Source organism: Polypterus senegalus, chromosome 4 (assembly GCF_016835505.1).
Source record: "Polypterus senegalus isolate Bchr_013 chromosome 4, ASM1683550v1, whole genome shotgun sequence".
NCBI lineage: Eukaryota > Metazoa > Chordata > Cladistia > Polypteriformes > Polypteridae > Polypterus > Polypterus senegalus.
In genome coordinates, this window is record NC_053157.1 from 123,756,892 (window position 1) to 123,775,752 (window position 18,861).

The window sequence follows — 18,861 nt, forward strand, 5'->3', positions numbered from 1 at the left end:
CACTGTCAGTCCTCTACTGTGTGCGTGTGTTCATAATCCGGTGAGAACCTCATAATCGATACGTGCAAAGAAAGTGTGAATCGCCTTAATATTTTTTGTGGTGTAGAAAAGGGGTCCCGTGTTTGCACTTGTCTGGGCTATAGCGCAGGGGGAGGATGAAAAAAATTAAAAGTGCTCACTTTGACTTAAGGCAGAAGCGCAGTCAGCGTCTCAAAGGCCGGCACAGCTATGCACGCGCTGGCTGCTCGACTTTTGCAGGGCAGGAGACCACAGTTTTGCAGACACGCTTCATGATATCAAAAGTCTCAGCTCTTTGGAGGTCATTCATATATATATATATATATATATATATATATATATCAAAATACCCGCCTACCAGCGGAGAAGTAGTGTGTTAAAGAAGTAATGAAAAGAAAAGGAAACATTTTAATAATAACGTAACATGATTGACATTGTCATGAGTGTTGCTGTCATATATATGCCTGCCTAAATAAGTCACCCTCGCTTTGCTCTTACTTTATTTACCGCTCATTTAATCATGGCTAGTGGCGGAAAAATTATAAAATGGAAGGAGGATGGCTTTACCAAAACAATTATTGATGGCGAATCGATTATTCATAAAGCTTGAATTGGTGATCTGTTTTTCTGTGTTAACCTCATATTTTTCATACTTCTTCTCAAACTAAGGTGGTGCGAGGGTAAAATGAATCGGGATGCGCTGATCAAAGTAATCGGTGTACCAGGAAATCATGCATTGACAAAAGCTCCCTTTGCTTGTAATGCAAAGTGTGATTAAATGCATTATTTTTAACGCGTTATGGAGCACATGCATCGAAGCTTCTCAGCTGTGCTTGTGCTAAGAAAAGGAAAGATTTTAAAAATAACGTAACACGATTGTCAATGTAACCTTTTGTAAGTAGTGCCTGGAGGATTCAGTGTGGAGAAACTCTATAGAGACAGCGTGTGTATTAACTTGTGGATTTTTCTGTGAGTATTTGGTGGCAGTCTGACGGTTGCTTCGAAGACGGCGTTAGCTGCAGAGCTCAGCTCAGAGCCAAATGAGATGAATGGGAGGGGAGATGATGACGTGACTCCCCCACCCGCCTTAACTGTCAATCCCCACAAACACAGTCTCGGAATTTGCATAAGCACACCCCTTCACCTACAATTTTAACTTAGTTATAAAGTGATCAAAACTCTCGTTTATATCCTGCGTCCTCTCATTAAACTTGTATCCCGCATTACCTGTGGGCATGTGAAACGCCAGAGTAGCCTGTCTATGAACTTAATTTAAAGTTTAGGTTTACACCTTGCTTTCTTTCCGAGGTAGCAGCAGTCATGAATATGGTAGTATATGTCACTCGCTCGCTTCTTATTGTTTCGCTGCCTTCTCAATTATATAATGCATGTTTTCTTAAGCGCTTTTGGAGGTCTTCCTGGTTTTCTACGTACTGCGTTGACAGTCAGTTCACGTGATTACGTGGGAGGCGTGATGATGTCACACGAAACTCCGCCCCCCCACGTCATTCCAGCTCAACTCCATTACAGTTAATGGAGAAAAATACCTTCCAGTTATGACCATTAGGCATAGAATTTCGAAATGAAACCTGCCCAACTTTTGTAAGTAAGCTGTAAGGAATGAGCCTGCCAAATTTCAGCCTTCTACCTACACGGGAAGTTGGAGAATTAGTGATGAGTGAGTGAGTGAGTGAGTGAGTGAGTGAGTGAGTGAGTGAGGGCTTTGCCTTTTATTAGTATAGATAAAAACGTGTGGTGGTATTGAACAACATGTCCGCCTGTCTGTGTCCGGGTTGGCTCCACAATTCATATAGCATGTTTTCATACAAATGATGTAGCTCAAAATGCTTTACAAGATGAAGAAAGAAAAGATTATAAAAAGAATAAAAAAATATAAAAAGATTAGGCAATACTAAGTAACAAAATCTGCAGGGGTTCCAAGGCCACAAGACCACCCAGCCCCCACAGGGCATTCTACCTAACATAAATGATTTAAATCAGTCCTCCTGGTTTTCAGGCTTCATGTGGAAGAATTAGATGATGATGGTCATGTGGACATTTGGCAGTTTGTGTTTTGGAATTATAAGCAGGCACTATAAGGTGAAAGGCATTCCGACATATAGGATGGAGCAAGATTATTTAAGGCTTTGTAAACCAAAAGGAGTATTTTAAAGTCAATTCTAAATGGCACAGGTAACCAATGTAGTGACATCAAAATTGGAGAGATGTGGTCGGATTTTCTTTTACTAGTTAAGATTCTGGTAGCTGCATTCTTCACTCATTGCAACCAATTGATGTCTTTTTTGGGTAGTCCTTAGAAGAGTGCGTTACAGTAATCTAGTCGACTAAAAAGAAAAGTGTGAACTAATTTTTCAGCATCTTGCAAAGTTATAAGGGATCTAAATTTTTATATATTTCTTAAGTGAAAAAAATGCTGTCCTGGTAATCTGATTATTATGTAATTTAAAATTTGGGTCGGAGTCAATAAATACCCCTAAATTGTTTACCTCTGTCTTGACTTCTAAGCCTAAGAGATCAAGTTTATTTCTAATACCCTCACTATATCAATTTCTGCCAATTACTAAGATTTCTGTTTTCTTGTTTTTAGTTTGAGAAAATTAGTACTTATCCATTCAGAAACACAAGTAAGATATTGGGTCAGTTAACCAAGAGAGTCGGGGTCATCAGGAGCTAATGATAAATATAGTTGTGTGTCATCAGCATAGCTGTGGTAGGTCACATTATGCCTTGAGATAATCTAACCTAATGGAAGCATGTAGATTGAAAAGAGCACTGGACCCAGGATAGGTCCTTGTGGAACACCATGTAGTATATCATGTGTCTTCAAAGTATAATTACCACAACTAACAAATTATTTTCTACCTGTTAAGTACGACTCAAATCAATTTAAGACATTGCCAGAGAGGCCCACCCATTGACTAACACGATTTCTAAGAATATTGTGGTCAATGGTATCAAATACGGCACTCAGATCTAAGAGGATGAGATAAACGGCCTCTGTCTGCATTTACCCACAAGTCATTTACTACTTTAACAATTGCAGTTTCTGTACTGTGATTTGTTGTAAAACCTGACTGAAACTTATCAAGAATAGCATGTTTAGTGATCATTTAGTTGTGTAATGACTGCCTTTTCTGGAATTTTAGTTAAAGGCAGGTTAGAAATAGGTTTAAAATTGTCAAAAGCAGAGGATTCAAGATTATTTTTCTTGAGCATGGGTTTAACAACAGCAGTCTTAAGACAGGCTGGGAAGACCCCCATATCTAATGATGAATTTACTATGTCAAGCACACTATCAATTAGTACGCCAGATACTTTTTTTAAAAAAACTTGTTTTTATTGGGTCAAGGACACAGTTGGAGGATCTCAGTTAAGAAATTATTCTATATAGATCAGGTAAATCTATCGTGGTGAAAGAATTTAATTCACTTAAAATTAAATATTGGGATTTAATAGGATTGGTATTGAGGGTATATACTATATTACTTGTAATATCATTCATTTTATGATTAAAAACTATAGCAAAAGCCTCACAAATTTCACTAGAAGTTTAATGTTCTTTTGTGAGCTCTGTGTTCTTATCCTCTGGCCACAGGACTTCCTCACTGAGCAGGTGGAGCACAGGTTCACATTTGATACACTGACATATGATTCCCATGTCAGTACATCTGTGAAACTAATCGGTGGATTTAGAGCCTTGTGTATAGACTCAAGGATTTCAATGTCTTGCCACATGGGCACAAGCTATCTTTTTTTTTTATCAGCTGGGAGACATAATATTTTACAACAATTTAAGTCATATCTCTCTGTTATAATAAAAAATCTTAGGAAGAGAGACGAGACGTGACTTTCTCAGAGAAACACTTTCACATCCCGTGAGACGAGACTTTGTGCCAAGAGATGTAACCATGCCCGGGGCCGGAAATAAAAGACAAACAGTAGATGACAAAGTAGAACGTCGTAAAGAATTCAAAAATGTTGAGGCGATACACATGCAGATAATGTAAGTATGAAAAATCGAAAGTCTCAAAAAAATGATAGTAAAGATCGTATTAGCAACAAACAAACGGAAATTATTACTCAGTGAAATAATGGAACAGTGAAAAGAGATCTAATATATTGTTCGGATTTAAACTTTAAGTCGGAGACTTGTGGATCATCTAATTTCCCATCAGGGAAAAGTAGTGTTTCCTCCCAATGAAGAGGTGTATCAATTCAATTCAATTCAATGCGATATTGATGAAAAGGTAAAAGTGAAAAGAGATTGAATATATGGACATACAGTAGTAGGTAATATGACAGAAGTATGTAGATATTGTTTGTCTTTAAACTTTAAGTTGGAGATTTGTAAATTGTCTTATTCGTGTTGCTGTTGGGGAAAAGTAGTGTTTCTTCCGAATGAAGAGGCCTATCCGCGAGAATTAAAAGTTTTGTTGTTTGGTGAAAGTGAAATCCACATGTGCGAGCGGCAGAGATGTGAAGTTGCTGGCGGGTAGTGCAGGCAGGGGGGTTGGTGAGCGAAGCCCCCTAGTACTTAAAAAATAATATATTTATTATTATTTATTATTTTTTATTATTTATTAATCTCTTATAAACTACCAGGATGGTTGACATGAATACAAGTTCATTTTTATAAAGTAAGAAACTCTGGTCAAATGTACTGTAAGTATACGTAAAGATAGAAGCAAGTACTGCACTGTATGTAGCCAGCATCAGTCATATTAAGTGTGTAACCCTTTAGGCTGAAGCATACAGGACATACGTGATTACTTGAAAAGCTGAAGTGATTTTTAAATTGATTTAAACAGCATACAGATCATTGGGTTTATATACTCTTCCTTAGCAAACTGGATAGTGGTATAAGCTGTAGCATGCTGTACTTGGCTGTTTTCCAGACTTTAACACTGTTACTTGATTTGATAAAGAATGCACAAATTATGTAGACACTTGTTACGCAGACAGATCACAGAAATATGATTTCTCATTTTAAACAGTAGGTTAATATTTTATATTGCAGAATTACAGCTGCTTTGTAAGGACGTAATTGCAGAAGTAGTTTGAAAATTTCCTGATAACTCCATGATTACCTTTCTCAACACATCAGCTTTTCGGCTGATGCTTTAGTTGTTGTTTCCTATAATGGCTAGACAGTGTTATGGTAGTTATGTAGATTAGATTTCAATTGGTAAATGTGTGCAAAAAATGGTGTAGAGTCTGTGTAAAATGGCAAATGAAACCCTACACCAACATGCAGCTCCTCCCTGTTTTGCAGACTGTAGCATGGAGTAATTGGAGACAAATATGTTAATTGCTACCTTATTTATATCATGGCAAACAATGAGAGGATACGATTAACTTTGCCATTCTTCCCCTCACTGCCTCAGTTGCTTTACAACTGTTGCTATTATTTCACCTGCTTGCTTACTGCACTAGTGAGTGTGCATGCTAAGAGTTGTGCACAAACTGCAATGGAAAGTGTGCATGCTGTCAGTGACCTAGGCAGTGGCCGATTCAATCAGTGCATTGATATTCTCCTAGTCAGTAGGTGACAGTGTTTGGTCAGTATCACATACTTAAACACATTTAAACACATTCACAATAAAGGAAGTGAGACTGTTGATGGAAGAAGAGTTGTGCCTGTTAATACTGGCTTTAATGGGAAAAAGAGGCTATGTTGGAAAGTCATACCCATTAATCAAAAACAGCAAAAGTAAGGCAAGTGGGTGACCTACATGATGAACATGTGCACTTCAAATGGCAGAGTGCAAGGAAGACATGCAAAAATTACCTATTGGTTCATGTTCAGCCCCTTATTTGTTTTTCTACCACCCACTTAACCAGCCTCTCCACAAAATCTGCATCACCATGCTTTTAGAAAAAATTGTGTGCACAGCTCATGGAGAAAATCTAGTGCACACAAGTGTGACGCCATGTCTGACATTGTTGTTGCTATGTATCCCTACTGACTATAATAGATGCATCAAGTAAATAACAGGCTTTAGATGGTGGTTAAAGCTTGTCTATATTTAGCGCTTCTTTGAGGGTTCATCAATGTGTTTGTGATGTAAATTTTGTTATCAGTTATAGGTAACTGACCCTCGCAAGTGCCAAGCAAAAAGATACAGGCTTATTCGTAGAACAGTTCTGTGAAATAATTCAAAGCTACCCACACCTATACAATCCAATATTAAAAGCACACAATGATAGCCAGGCGTGTACAAATTAATTATAAGAAATCGCCCACACCCTGGGCAAAGATGAAAATATGTGCAGGCAGAAATTAAAATAATTTGTGAGATTGATATGTAAAGGCAAAGAAAGTATGTTGGGAAAAGTCAGGAGATTCTGCAGTTTCACAATGTTTTGACATACATTGAAGGCTTATACTCTAAACAAACCAGGATCCACATCCTCTTTGAGTGACCATGTCTGCTGTTATCTGTACACGAATACAATCGGACCTTCAAGCAGTCTGGCACACTAGCAGCAGCTGTCTTTAAAAGTGACACTGAAGTTAAGATCATACATGAAGAATTGTGTCTTTTGTATCAAATTGTTTTTGATTAGGAAAATATTGTGTGGACCAAAAAGATCTGAAACATCTGGTAGCCTGCTGGGTTTTTTGAGTCTATAGTTTGGTTGTCCAGAATCAAAAACGGATGGTTCAAGGTGTTTGGACCACTGATTTGTCCATCACTGCATGGGGCCAGAAAATGAATGAATAGCCTCCCTGAGTTCAAACTGTTAAATTCATTTTCAGTATTAGTGATCAATGCAATTTTAAAATCCAAGCTTTATTTACCTACTACAGCTGTTACCTGTCCTATAGTTAACAAAGCACTCACTAGGTAAGACTACTGAAATCTAGAGCTATAACTGATTACAGTGCTCTCTAGGACTGGTCTTGGGCAACATCTGAACAGTTATTCCTGTTTCTTGGTTTGATAGGAAAGTCAACACTCTCCATTTTTCATTTTAATAAATCATTTGACAGTTTTTGTGAGAACTATGGAGCTTTGTCTAATGTTGGGACTGACCTGAAAACATTCACTGAATTAGTCTTCTTTTTTAATTAAATTTCTTAATTTTTGTTGCAATACAATTACAGTATTTGATTTGTATACATTGAAAATGACCTAAAATTGTGTAACTATTTCTATAAACATTGATGTTTTCTGGTAAGTGTAAAAGATTAATGGTAACATCCGTAGTATCCATTTTTTTTCTGTTTGAGGCAGATTAGTGAAGGTAAGTGCAAAACTGATTGGGCTGCAAGTAATGATTACTGTGGTACTAGTAAAATACCCATAAAAAATTATGAGTTAAAAAAAATCTGTAAATTTCATGGATAAGACTGGCTGTTCCTTAATAGCACCAATTTACTTGTGTGTCTGGCTTGTGCCCTAAGTGGCAAACCTGACTTTGGCACTCAGTTTCTTGTTCCCGTGTTGCAGTAACTTCTTTAGGCACATGACTGAGCCACTGTGACTAGCAGTTCTGTACTGGTCTCATGCATCTCTGTTAGCCTTCCTTTGTTACATTAATGGTATGCCTTTTAGACCCGGAAGGGTATCATCAAACCTATTGTTTCCATTAAAGTCCGTTTGCTAATGGTTTACAAAATGCTTCTATGAAACAGATAGATGAAATAATATTATTAACCTTTTTGATTAATCATCACATATAATAAGGTATTCCTTTGACATTAATATTACTGCTTTCTTTTTATTGGCATATATAATTTGCCTAATTACATTAATTTTGCCTGGACTAATGCAATGAAGCAAATTATATATGTTTTTGACACTAGTTTGAAAATATTATACTATTATTGAAGTATTAATAACTAGAAAAGTAATTAGTCCCTTTTTAATTTTAGCTGAACTTCAGCAAAAAATGCCACCTTCCTTAATCTCATTAGCTGGAGGAGCTCCCAACCCGAGCACATTTCCTTTCCAGACTGCTACCATCACCTTGAAAGATGGAGGTAGTGTGGTATTTGACCAGAAAACCATGAACAGAGCACTACAATATTCAGCATCATCAGGGTAAGTTCCTCCATAATATCTATAAAACTCAGCCTTTTGTTTAGATGCAACAAGCAGAGACAATAATACACTGAAACATAATTTTTTTTCATTTCTTAGCTAACCGTTTTGAACTAACACATTTTAAAATATATATTTCATTTCCAGAATCCCAGAATTACTTTCATGGGTAAAGAATCTTCAGAAAAGCCTTCACAAGCCACCAAATGCCAATAATGGGGAAATGGAAATGTGTATCACAACAGGCAGCCAGGAAGGAATGTCTAAGGCAAGATTTCAAGATGATGTTCACAGATAAGGACATGCTTTTTAACAGAACTAAGATGCTAATAGAAATAAATAAATAGATAGAATGCTTTATATCAAGGCAGTTTTATGACTTTTAAAGTTCTATAGAATGCTTTATATCAAGGCATTTTTATGACTTTTAAAGTTCTAGTCAGGGGCACTGCTAGAGATTTTGGGCCCCATAAAAGCACACCCAAAGCATAACCAACCCTGTAAAATGGCTGTGTCACTGCAGCAAGCCAAAAATCCAATTGAAGCTTTTGATAACTTTACCTCTGCAGGTCAGTATATTTCTAGTTGTGTCTCATACTTACTAGGGCGGTCAAATTAGCCAAAAAATAAGGTTTGATAATTGAAATTAAAAGTTAGTAAATATCTGCATATATTCGAACTTAGGGTAGCAATTCTGGGTGTTACTTGTTTGTACACTTTTATATGTTATATTAACAGTGGAAAACAACTAAAGCCAGCAGAAAGAAAATAATAACAATACTCTGGCAAGATCAGCCAAATATAAAAGCCAACAAAATCCCATGCAGGTACACTTTGTAAAAGAGAAGCATCTTCTTGTCTTGTCTTCAATCTAGAACTAACAGCTGGGTGAACAAGAACATTTAAGGACAGAGAGCAATACAATTAGACATGAAAAGAAGCTTAAATCCCAGAGAGCCACATACACTGGCACCACACTTTGCTACATTATTATTTTATATTTTGACCATTTTTACTCACTGTATATCTGCAAAGCATGGAGCAGGAAGCACTTATAGAGCTGATTCATAGATACTGCAACTTTAATTGTAAGTGGTATTTGAAAACACTTGTGCATGATCAAAAAGAAATATGTACATATGTGCATTACTGCCTATAATACATATATGAATCCATATGCATATATGAACTGCCCAGGATTGCATAAACACGCTAAATACTGTCATTATTTTTTTTCTAGCTAAGTTAATTTTTGCTCCTTTAGGCTAGAAGATGATCTCTTTTATAGAAATGGAGACCTATGACTCAGTTGAATAAGATAATATCTGTATTTGTTTCTCCCAAATGAAGAAACTGAATATCCTAAAATCTGCATTGTAATGATCTGTACATGGTTAAGTCCTCATTATAAGTTTTAAATACAATATCATACAAATATTTTAAAATACATATAACAATTAGAAATAATACATCAATAAACATCAATAATGATACACTCATAAAGGTAGAAATAATGCAGTAACAGATTGTAAGGGTTTAGCCAAGAGATTTCCAGCTCTTAATTAACTCAAGAGACTTACATGTACCAAACATTCAGTAAAGAAAAGGAAAAGGGGCTATATCAGATCCATTTACACTCTTGAATGAAATATTTCCTAAATAATATTTTACAAAATTATTTAGAAATGATGTTGTATATTGAACAAGATTTTTCTCATAAAAGAGAATCATATCCTTTAATTGAAAAATTAAATAATTTCTGGACAATCCAAGTAGACGTTTCTATCTATAGGTTTATGTAGATGGGACTATAAAAAATTGTGTTGAACTTGTTGTGGTCATGAATGACAAAATGTGAAATTAATATCTATATCTGGAAACATTCTACTCATATTTAACTGGGTAAATTTTATGAAGAATTTTACATTGGATTTTACAAACCATTGGTAACATATGATAACTTTTAGTAGCTTTCTGCCATTTTTTTCTTTAATAATTACCCCCATAAACTATATATTCTTGTATTAATCTGATTTATTAAAAACATATGAATGCTGGTACATTTTATTGTTACATTTTTGTTCCAGAATATTAAGAACTAGCAAAATACCCGCGCTTCGCAGAGGAGAAGTAGTGTGTTAAAGAAGTAATGAAAAAGAAAAGGAAACATCTTGAAAATAGCGTAACATGATCGTCAATGTAATTGCTTTGTCACTGTTTTGAGTGCTGCATGTCACCCTAAAGGGTGTTTCATGTCTAGAGGGCTCTAATAATGTTAACAGTGTGGGAGAGTTTATAAGGGCTTAAAATATATAAAAATAACTATACAAACATATGGTTTCTACTTCGCGGATTTTCATCTATCGCAGGGGGTTCCGGAACGCAACCCCCGCGATCGAGGAGGGATTACTATATATCTGATATCTATATATATATCTATATATATCTCTCTCTCTCTCTCTCTCTCTCTCTCTCTCTCTCTCTCTCTCTCTCTCTCTCTCTATATATATATATATATATATATATATATATATATATAAACTGCTCAAAAAAATGAAAGGAACACTTTGAAAACACATCAGAACTCAATGGGAAAAAGAAATCCTCCTGGATATCTATACTGATATAGACTGGGTAATGTGTTAGGAACGAAAGGATGCCACATCGTTTGATGGAAATGAAAATGATCAACCTACAGAGCCCTGAATTCAAAGACGCCCCAAAAATCAGAGTGAAAAAATTATGTGGCAGGATAGTCCATTTTGCCAAAATTTAATTGCAGCAACTCAAAATTGTACGCAGCACTTTGTATGGCCCCTGTGTTCTTGTATACATGCCTGACAACATCAGTGCATGCTTCTAATGAGATGACAGATGGTGTTGTGGGGGATCTCCTCCCAGATCTGGACCAGGGCATCACTGAGCTCCTGGACAGTCTGAGGTGCAACCTGGTGGCATTGGATGGACCAAAACATAATGTCCCAGAGGTGTTCTATTGGATTTAGGTCAGGAAAGTGTGGTGGCCAGTCAATGGTATCAATTCCTTCATCCTCCAGGAACTGCCTGCATACTCTCACCACATGAGGCCAGGAATTGTCGTGCACCAGAAGCCATTGTACCAGCATAGGGTCTGACAATGGGTCCAAGGATTTCATCCTGATACCTAATGGCAGCCAAGGTGCCTTTGTCAAGCCTGTAGCGGTCTGTGTGACCCTCCATGGATATGCCTCCCCAGACAATCATTAATCCACCACCAAACTGCTCATGCTGAATGATGTTACAGGCAGCATAATGTTCTCCATGGCTTCTCCAGACCCTTTCACTTCTGTCACGTGCTCAGGGTGAACCTGCTCTCATCTGTAAAAAGCACAGGGCACCAGTGGTGCATCTGCCAATTCTGGTATTCTATGGTGAATGCCAATCGAGCTGCATGCTGCTGGGCAGTGAGCTCAGGGCCCATTAGAGGACATGGGGCCCTTGGGTCACCCTCATGAAGTCTTTCTAGTTGTTTGGTCAGAGACATTCACATCAGTGGCCTGCTGGAGGTCATTTTGTAGGGCTCTGGCAGTGCTCATCCTGTTCCTCCTTGCCCAAAGGAGCAGATACTGGTCCTGCTGATGGGTTATGGACCTTCTATGGCCCTCTCCAGCTCTCCTAGAGTAACTGCTTGTCTCCTAGAATCTCCTCCATGCCCTTGAGACTGTGCAGGGAGACACAGCAAACCTTCTGGCAATGACACGTATTGATGTGCCATCCTGGAGAAGTTGGACTACCTGTGCAACCTCTGTAGGGTCCAGGTATCGCCTCATGCTACCAGTAGTGACACTGACTGTAGCCAAATGCAAAACTAGTGAAGAAACAGTCAGAAAAGATGAGGAGGGAAAAATGTCAGTGGCCTCCACCTGTTAAACCATTACTGTTTTGGGGGTCATCTCATTGTTGCCCCTCTAGTGCATCTGTTGTTAATTTCATTAACACCACAGCAGCTGAAACTGATTAACAACCCCTCTGCTACTTAACTGACCAGATTAATATCCCATAAGTTTCATTGACTTTATGCTATACTCTGATTAAAAGTGTTCCTTTAATTCTTTTGAGCAGTATATATATATATATATATATATATATATATATATATATATATATATATATATATATATATATATATAAAATATACCAATAATTATTTGTTAAGGATCTCTTTGTATACCACATTGTGAGTTCGGCCCTCCGGTTGTAATATGACCAAGCTGTGCGCTGAGCTTACTCTTAAGCATGCAAGTACAGTTGGCCATGTGAATAGTAATCTTGTTTCAAATCTCACAGCTTGGATTGCTGCTGTCATAATCGGTTTGAGTTTCACGGTTTGTTTCAATTACGACAGTATTTACAGGACTTGTGTTGAAGTGACATTTGGCATCTGTCAAGCGTTGTAAGTATACAACCAGTTTCATCGATAACTTCACATCCAGCTTTTGAGAGTTTAAACATTCATAAACATCAAAGTGTCCACTACTGAAATCGTCATCTGTGAATCTAAGAGGCATTGGCGGTTGTCCAAAGGTGTAAAATATTTGGCCATTTCGGTACACTTGAAAGTGACAACCGAACAATTCAGCGGCAGCCATCAACTCACATGCAGATGCATAGGTGAAGGGCTTAAGCATTTCACTCTTCTAGTGCTCCTGTGTAGTATAATTATCTCCTGTACCGTCATCAGTCCACACCTTGAACCTGTCCGAGTCATTCAATATATAAGACACAATGTTCCTCCGGATATCAAGAGTGAGCCTGATACGGCCGTGCAATATAAAGGTAGGTGCCATCTCCGGGCATGGAAACAACTCAGTAAGTGACAGTTCTTTGATCGATGGTGATCACCTCGATAGACATGTTAATGCGGGTACGGTTGGAATGATAAAGGAAATAAGTACTTGAACAATGTAAAGTAAGTCTAAAATACCTACACAATAACTATAATCGTAATAAATGAACAATAAAACAGCGGAGAAGCCGTGGATTAAATAAAAAGGCTGTAGTTATCAGCAGGGAGACGTGAATCCCGTGGGGAATGTAGAGACTGGAGTGACGGATGGCCTTATATAGGCATGCAGCCAACAACGTGAGAGGCGTTGGGATGGGGGACCCAACGCCGCCTCACACGGGGACTGAGCTGCAGGCTATGGACGTATATATGTACGTAAGTAGGATTCAGTTAGCGTTGGGAACCCGCGTACCAAATTTCTTGAAGATGGGCCCATAAGTAACAAAGACTGTTGAAAAGTTCAATATGGCGGCCGACAGTGGCATCATACCACCAAAATAAGTACCAAATTTCAGCCTTCTACATACATGGGAATTTGGAGAATTAGTGACGTTGGAAAGGTCAATATGGCGGTTAGCGCAGGGAAGCCGCCTACCAAATTTCGTGAAGATGGGGTCAGCCTTCTACCTACACGGGAAGTTGGAAAATTAGTGACATTGGAAAGTTCAATATGGCGGCCGACAGTGGCATCATACCATCGAAACAAGTACGTACATCGGTTTCGGTTAGCGCAGGGAAGCAGCCTACCAAATTTCGTGAAGATGGGGCCATAAATAAGAAAGTTCAACATGGCGGACGTTGTCGACCGTTATTGACCGTTATGACCGTTACGTGTAGAATTTCGAAATGAAACCTGCTTAACTTTTGTAAGTAAGCTGTAAGGAATAAGCCTGCCAAATTTCAGCCTTCTACCTACGCGGGAAGTTGGAGAATTAGTGATGAGTCAGTGAGTCAGTCAGTGAGTGAGTGAGTGAGTGAGTCAGTGAGGGCTTTGCCTTTTATTAGTATAGATTACAATAAATAGGAAGGATTGGGACAATTGTATACGTATGTAAACATAAAAAATTCAATGGAATAGCATTTAGAACTAAAATAAATTCTGGAGAAGATACAGAGAAACTATATTTTGATATAAATATGAGGTAATCTTAAATACTGTTGTCATTGTCTTTCAAATTGCATGGACAGAGAGTGTTAATAAATATAAAAAAGCCTTCTTTAAAGCTCGCTCAGAATACTATTCTACATTAATAGATAGCAATAATAAAAACACTCGGGTACTGTTTAGAACAGTGGCTAAATTAACAAATGGGAATTCAGATAAACAGTGCAAAATACCAACAGATATTAGCAGTACAGAGTTTATGAACTTCTTTAATAAGAAAATTAAAAATATTAATTATAAAATACTAGCTTAGCAGGCCCTATCTCACATTGCATTCAGCACTTTAATAATTTTAATCCTGTAACTGAGCAGGAAGTCTTAACTTTAATTTCTAAAATGAAGCCCACTACTTGTTCCCTAGATCCAGTGCCAAGAAAATTGTAAAAAGTACAATGGATGTTCTTGCAGCGCCTATTCTAAACATTATCAATAGTTCATTATTGCATGGCACAGTACCTGATGCACTAAAAGTGTCAGTCATTAAACCATTACTTAAAAAGTCAGACCTAGACCCACACATACTAAATAATTATAGGCCTATTTCAAATTTACCATTTCTCTCTAAAATACTAGAAAAAGTAGTCGCCAGTCAGCTTCAGTCACACCTTACGCATTACAATTTATTTGAGAAATTCCAGTCTGGTTTTCGCACTGGTCATAGTACAGAAACGGCACTAACACAGGTTGTAAATGACATTCTGATATCCTCTGATGAAGGAAACTCCACTGTAATTATGTTGTTGGACTTAAGTGCAGCATTTGACACCATTGACCATTCTATTTTACTGCACAGGCTAGAAAATGATGTTGGGCTTACAGGCCCTGTGCTCACTTGGTTTAGTTCTTATTTATCAAATCGATTCCAATATGTACAGAAATGTGCTGACAGTACTCCATCATTATACACAGAAGTTCAATATGGTGTCCCTCAGGGCTCAGTACTGGGACCTTTACTGTTTTCACTTTACATGCTTCCACTGGGATCTCTCATTAGGAAACATAATGTTAATTTTCACTCGTATGCAGATGACACCCAGTTATACCTTTCATTTAAATCAAATGAAGTTTCTCAGATGTCTTTAATTAGTTGTGTTAGTGAATTAAAGGAGTGGATGAATGAGAACTACTTGTCTTTAAATACAGATAAACCAGAGATGTTAATTGTTGGAGGGAATGATGCTGATCACAAAAATATTTTGTCATCATTTAACTCATGGAATCCCCATTAATATCACTGAATCGGCCCGAAATCTAAGAGTTCTCTTAGACTCTAGCATGTCATTTAAAGCACATATTACTAAGTTGTCCAAAACATGTTCCTTCCATCTTAAAAATGTTAGAAAATTAAGACAATTTCTAAATAAACAGGATTCTGATAAATTAATTCATGCATTTATCTCTAGTAGGATTAACTACTGCAATGCAGTGTTCACTGGCTGTTCAAACTGTTGTCTATACAGCCTCCAGTTAATCCAAAATGCTGCTGCAAGAATTATTACAAGAACAAGAAAATACGAATACATAACTCCAGTTCTTAAATCCTTACACTGGCTCCCGGTTAAGTTTAGGGCAGACTTAAAAATCCTCTTTTTAACATATAAAGCATTAAATGGCCAAGGTTCGCTTACTTGTCTGAACTTATCATGACTTACAAACCTGAGCACACATTAAGATCTCAAGATGCCGGTCTGCTTATGATTCCAAGGATTAATAAAATAACAGTGGGAGGTCGAGCTTTTAGTTACAGGGCCCCAAAACTATGGAATGGTCTGCCTGCTTCTATAAGAGATGCCCCTTCGTTCTCAGCTTTTAAATCCCGGCTGAAGACTCTCTACTTCAGTTTAGCATATCCTGACAATAGCTGCTGATTAACTGTACATACCGCAACTCTGTTGTTAGTCATTAGCACTACAAGATAAGTAACATAATAGATATAATTTGATACTAACCCTCACCTATTCTGTTTCTCTTCTCGGTACTCAAATGTGGCACTTGGTGCCACGGCCCACCTGCCAGGTTGTTTTGCCTTCCTATGGTAAAGTCAACCCTGATGGAGGATTGCAGGAATCATGGGAAAGAGGGGTCCTTTGATCGGATTGGCTGGCCCAGCACTGTTTCAGCTGTGGAATGGCCAAATGGGGGAGGCAGCTTGATTGATGAGGTCTCCAGGACTCTAAAAATATCCAAATCTTATTATGTGATATCTTCTACTGTTAAATTTTGCTCTGTACTTCTAAAATTTTTCTGTGTATTGTATTGTATTGTATTGACCCCCTTCTTTTGACACCCACTGCACGCCCAGCCTACCTGGAAAGGGGTCTCTCTTCGAACTGCCTTTCCCAAGGTTTCTTCCTTTTTTCCCTACAAGGTTTTTTTGGGAGTTTTTCCTTGTCTTCTTAGAGAGTCAAGGCTGAGGGGCTGTCAAGTGGCAGGGCCTGTTAAAGCCCATTGCGGCACTTCCTGTGTGATTTTGGGCTATACAAAAATAAACTGTATTGTATTGTATTGTACACTGAATCTTGAGATAATTATTTTTAGGTCCCTGCATTAATAACAATGTAAATTAAGACATTTTTTTTTACAAAATACACCCATTATTCCAAATAGTGAGTTTATTTGGTAAAAACAAATTATGTGAAAAACTCAGTTTTGCTGCCCTTAGTGCTTCAGCACATTACCGCCGCCAGGATTTAATTCAGGGGGGTGCATAAAGAGATTTTTTTCTTTCTACGCTCCCCCCCGCAACAAAAACTTTTTTTGTATATGTATGTGCCCATTAAATCCCTGCCAATACAGTCGCTATCTCTGAACAGTACAGAGCAGTCAGTTTTTGCATAGATAGATTAACCACTTAAGGCATGACCTAATTTTTAATTTTCTGACAAAAAATCATCGACTTTTTTTTGTTATCATATGATCACTGGAATATAGTTAAAAATGTTATTGATGTATTCAGTGGCATAGGTAGTGCTTTTTTCCTTAAGTTTTTAATGTAATTTTGTAAGCACTTACATACAGCTAGACCTCTTTTTACGCCGGTTAATAGTTCCGATTTCTGGGAGAACAGTACACTTTAGAGAAAAATATTTCAAATAAAAATTGTAGACATTGATAAGTTCTACAACTTTTATGATAAATATTTTCTCTAAAGCGTACTGTTCTGTTTAGAGAGAGCACTTTACGACGATCTTTGATTCCTAATATTCCTCTGTTTTGTGAAACACGTTGGTCGGCAAAGTATAAAAGTATCAGAATATTTTCTGAGAACTTTTTGGTAATTGTCCAAGCGCTAGAAAAGCTTACAGAGGACAGTGCGAACAAAAACACAAAGGTTAAGGCTCATTTGCTGTTCACTGCTATTACAACTCCAACTTACATTTTGGCTTTTAGTAATTGCTACTTATTCGCTAAACTCGAACCTGTGTGCAATCAGTTGCAGCAAGTAAATATGAACATTAAAGATGTAACTGCTCATATAATTCAATTAATAGATGTGCTGCAATCCCATCGAGACAATGTTTCTGAAGAGTTTTCATTGATTTTCAAAAAAGCACAATCGATTTGTGAAGAATTAGACATTGAATTAAAACAGCCACGGTTAAATAAAAGGCAAGTTCACAGATCAATTTACTTTCTGAAAGCAGAAGAATATTTTAGGAGGTCCATTTTCATCCCTTATTTGGATTCTATAATATCTTCTCTACAAATTCGGTATTCTTTTACACAAGAGAAAGCATTTTCACTTTTACAACTTCACCCAAAAGAAATGAGTAAATTGGATAAATCATCGTTTTTAATAGTTCTGGAAGACATTAACAGTCTGTATGGTGATATTTTTCCAAACTTTATATCTGATGCTACCATATGGTATGAGATGTGGAAAAATAAAAACATTGCAAACGAAATTACCGATTGCATGAGTTTAATTGAAGAGGCTACGAAGTTTTATCCGGCTGTTTCCGAGGCACTCAAGATTGGCATGACACTTCCTGCAACAACCTGCAGTATTGAAAGATCTTTTAGCACATTACGGCGCGTCAAAACTTGGAACCGATCTACAATGAGTGACGATAGATTAAGTGGATTATGTATGCTTAGTGTACACAAAAAAAGAATAAATAATTGTCCAAAATTTATCGACAAAGTTGTAGACAAGTTTGGACAACAAAAAAGAAGGCTTGAGATGCTCTTTTAGAAACAAAGTGAATGATTGTTTATGTATAGTTGTAAAATGTAAGCGTCTAATTGTAATTTACAATTTAAAATAAAAACTATTTTTTCGCGTTTTTTCTTATTATTGAAAGATTTATTTTTTTTCTCCATTTCCTTTTTTTTCAAAAGCTAGGGGGGTGCACGTGCACCTACTTGCACCCCCCTGCCGGCGCCCATGCTTCAGCATACAGATCTGACGAAGAGTTAGGGAACTTCTTATATTCAAAGTCACACAGAAGAAGAAAATTAAGGCCACCGTATCTCTAAAAGATCGTTCTTGGAATATGGGTCAAATTTGTCTCATCATGCAATGAAGTCTTCTTGATTCACTTAATTTGAAATGCACTCACTTAACTAAAGTAACTTACAGCTTAAATTCTGTGCAATGCGTTTGAGTGTTTACCAGGAAAGTACTAAGTTAACAAATTTTATAAAGTTGTCTAGCATTAAATCATTAGCAACTGAAAAGTGTTGTTTTCTGTTTACTGTGATATATTCCATTCCTTGTAGGTTATTTCGTAATAAGCATAACCCAGCACAGCTTATTCAAAATGGCTTCTAGTTAGATGTTT

General features: G+C 37.2%; 1 protein-coding gene across 1 annotated transcript in view; it reads left to right on the forward strand.

The window, feature by feature from the left end:
• The window catches only part of aadat (aminoadipate aminotransferase), a 112,061-nt gene that overhangs the window by 32,121 nt on the left and 61,079 nt on the right, over nt 1-18,861 (forward strand). The window contains exons 3-4 of the mRNA XM_039751250.1: nt 7,919-8,087; nt 8,235-8,355. Coding sequence (XP_039607184.1) covers nt 7,919-8,087; nt 8,235-8,355 — 290 coding nt within the window. The remainder of the gene's footprint in view (nt 1-7,918; nt 8,088-8,234; nt 8,356-18,861) is intronic.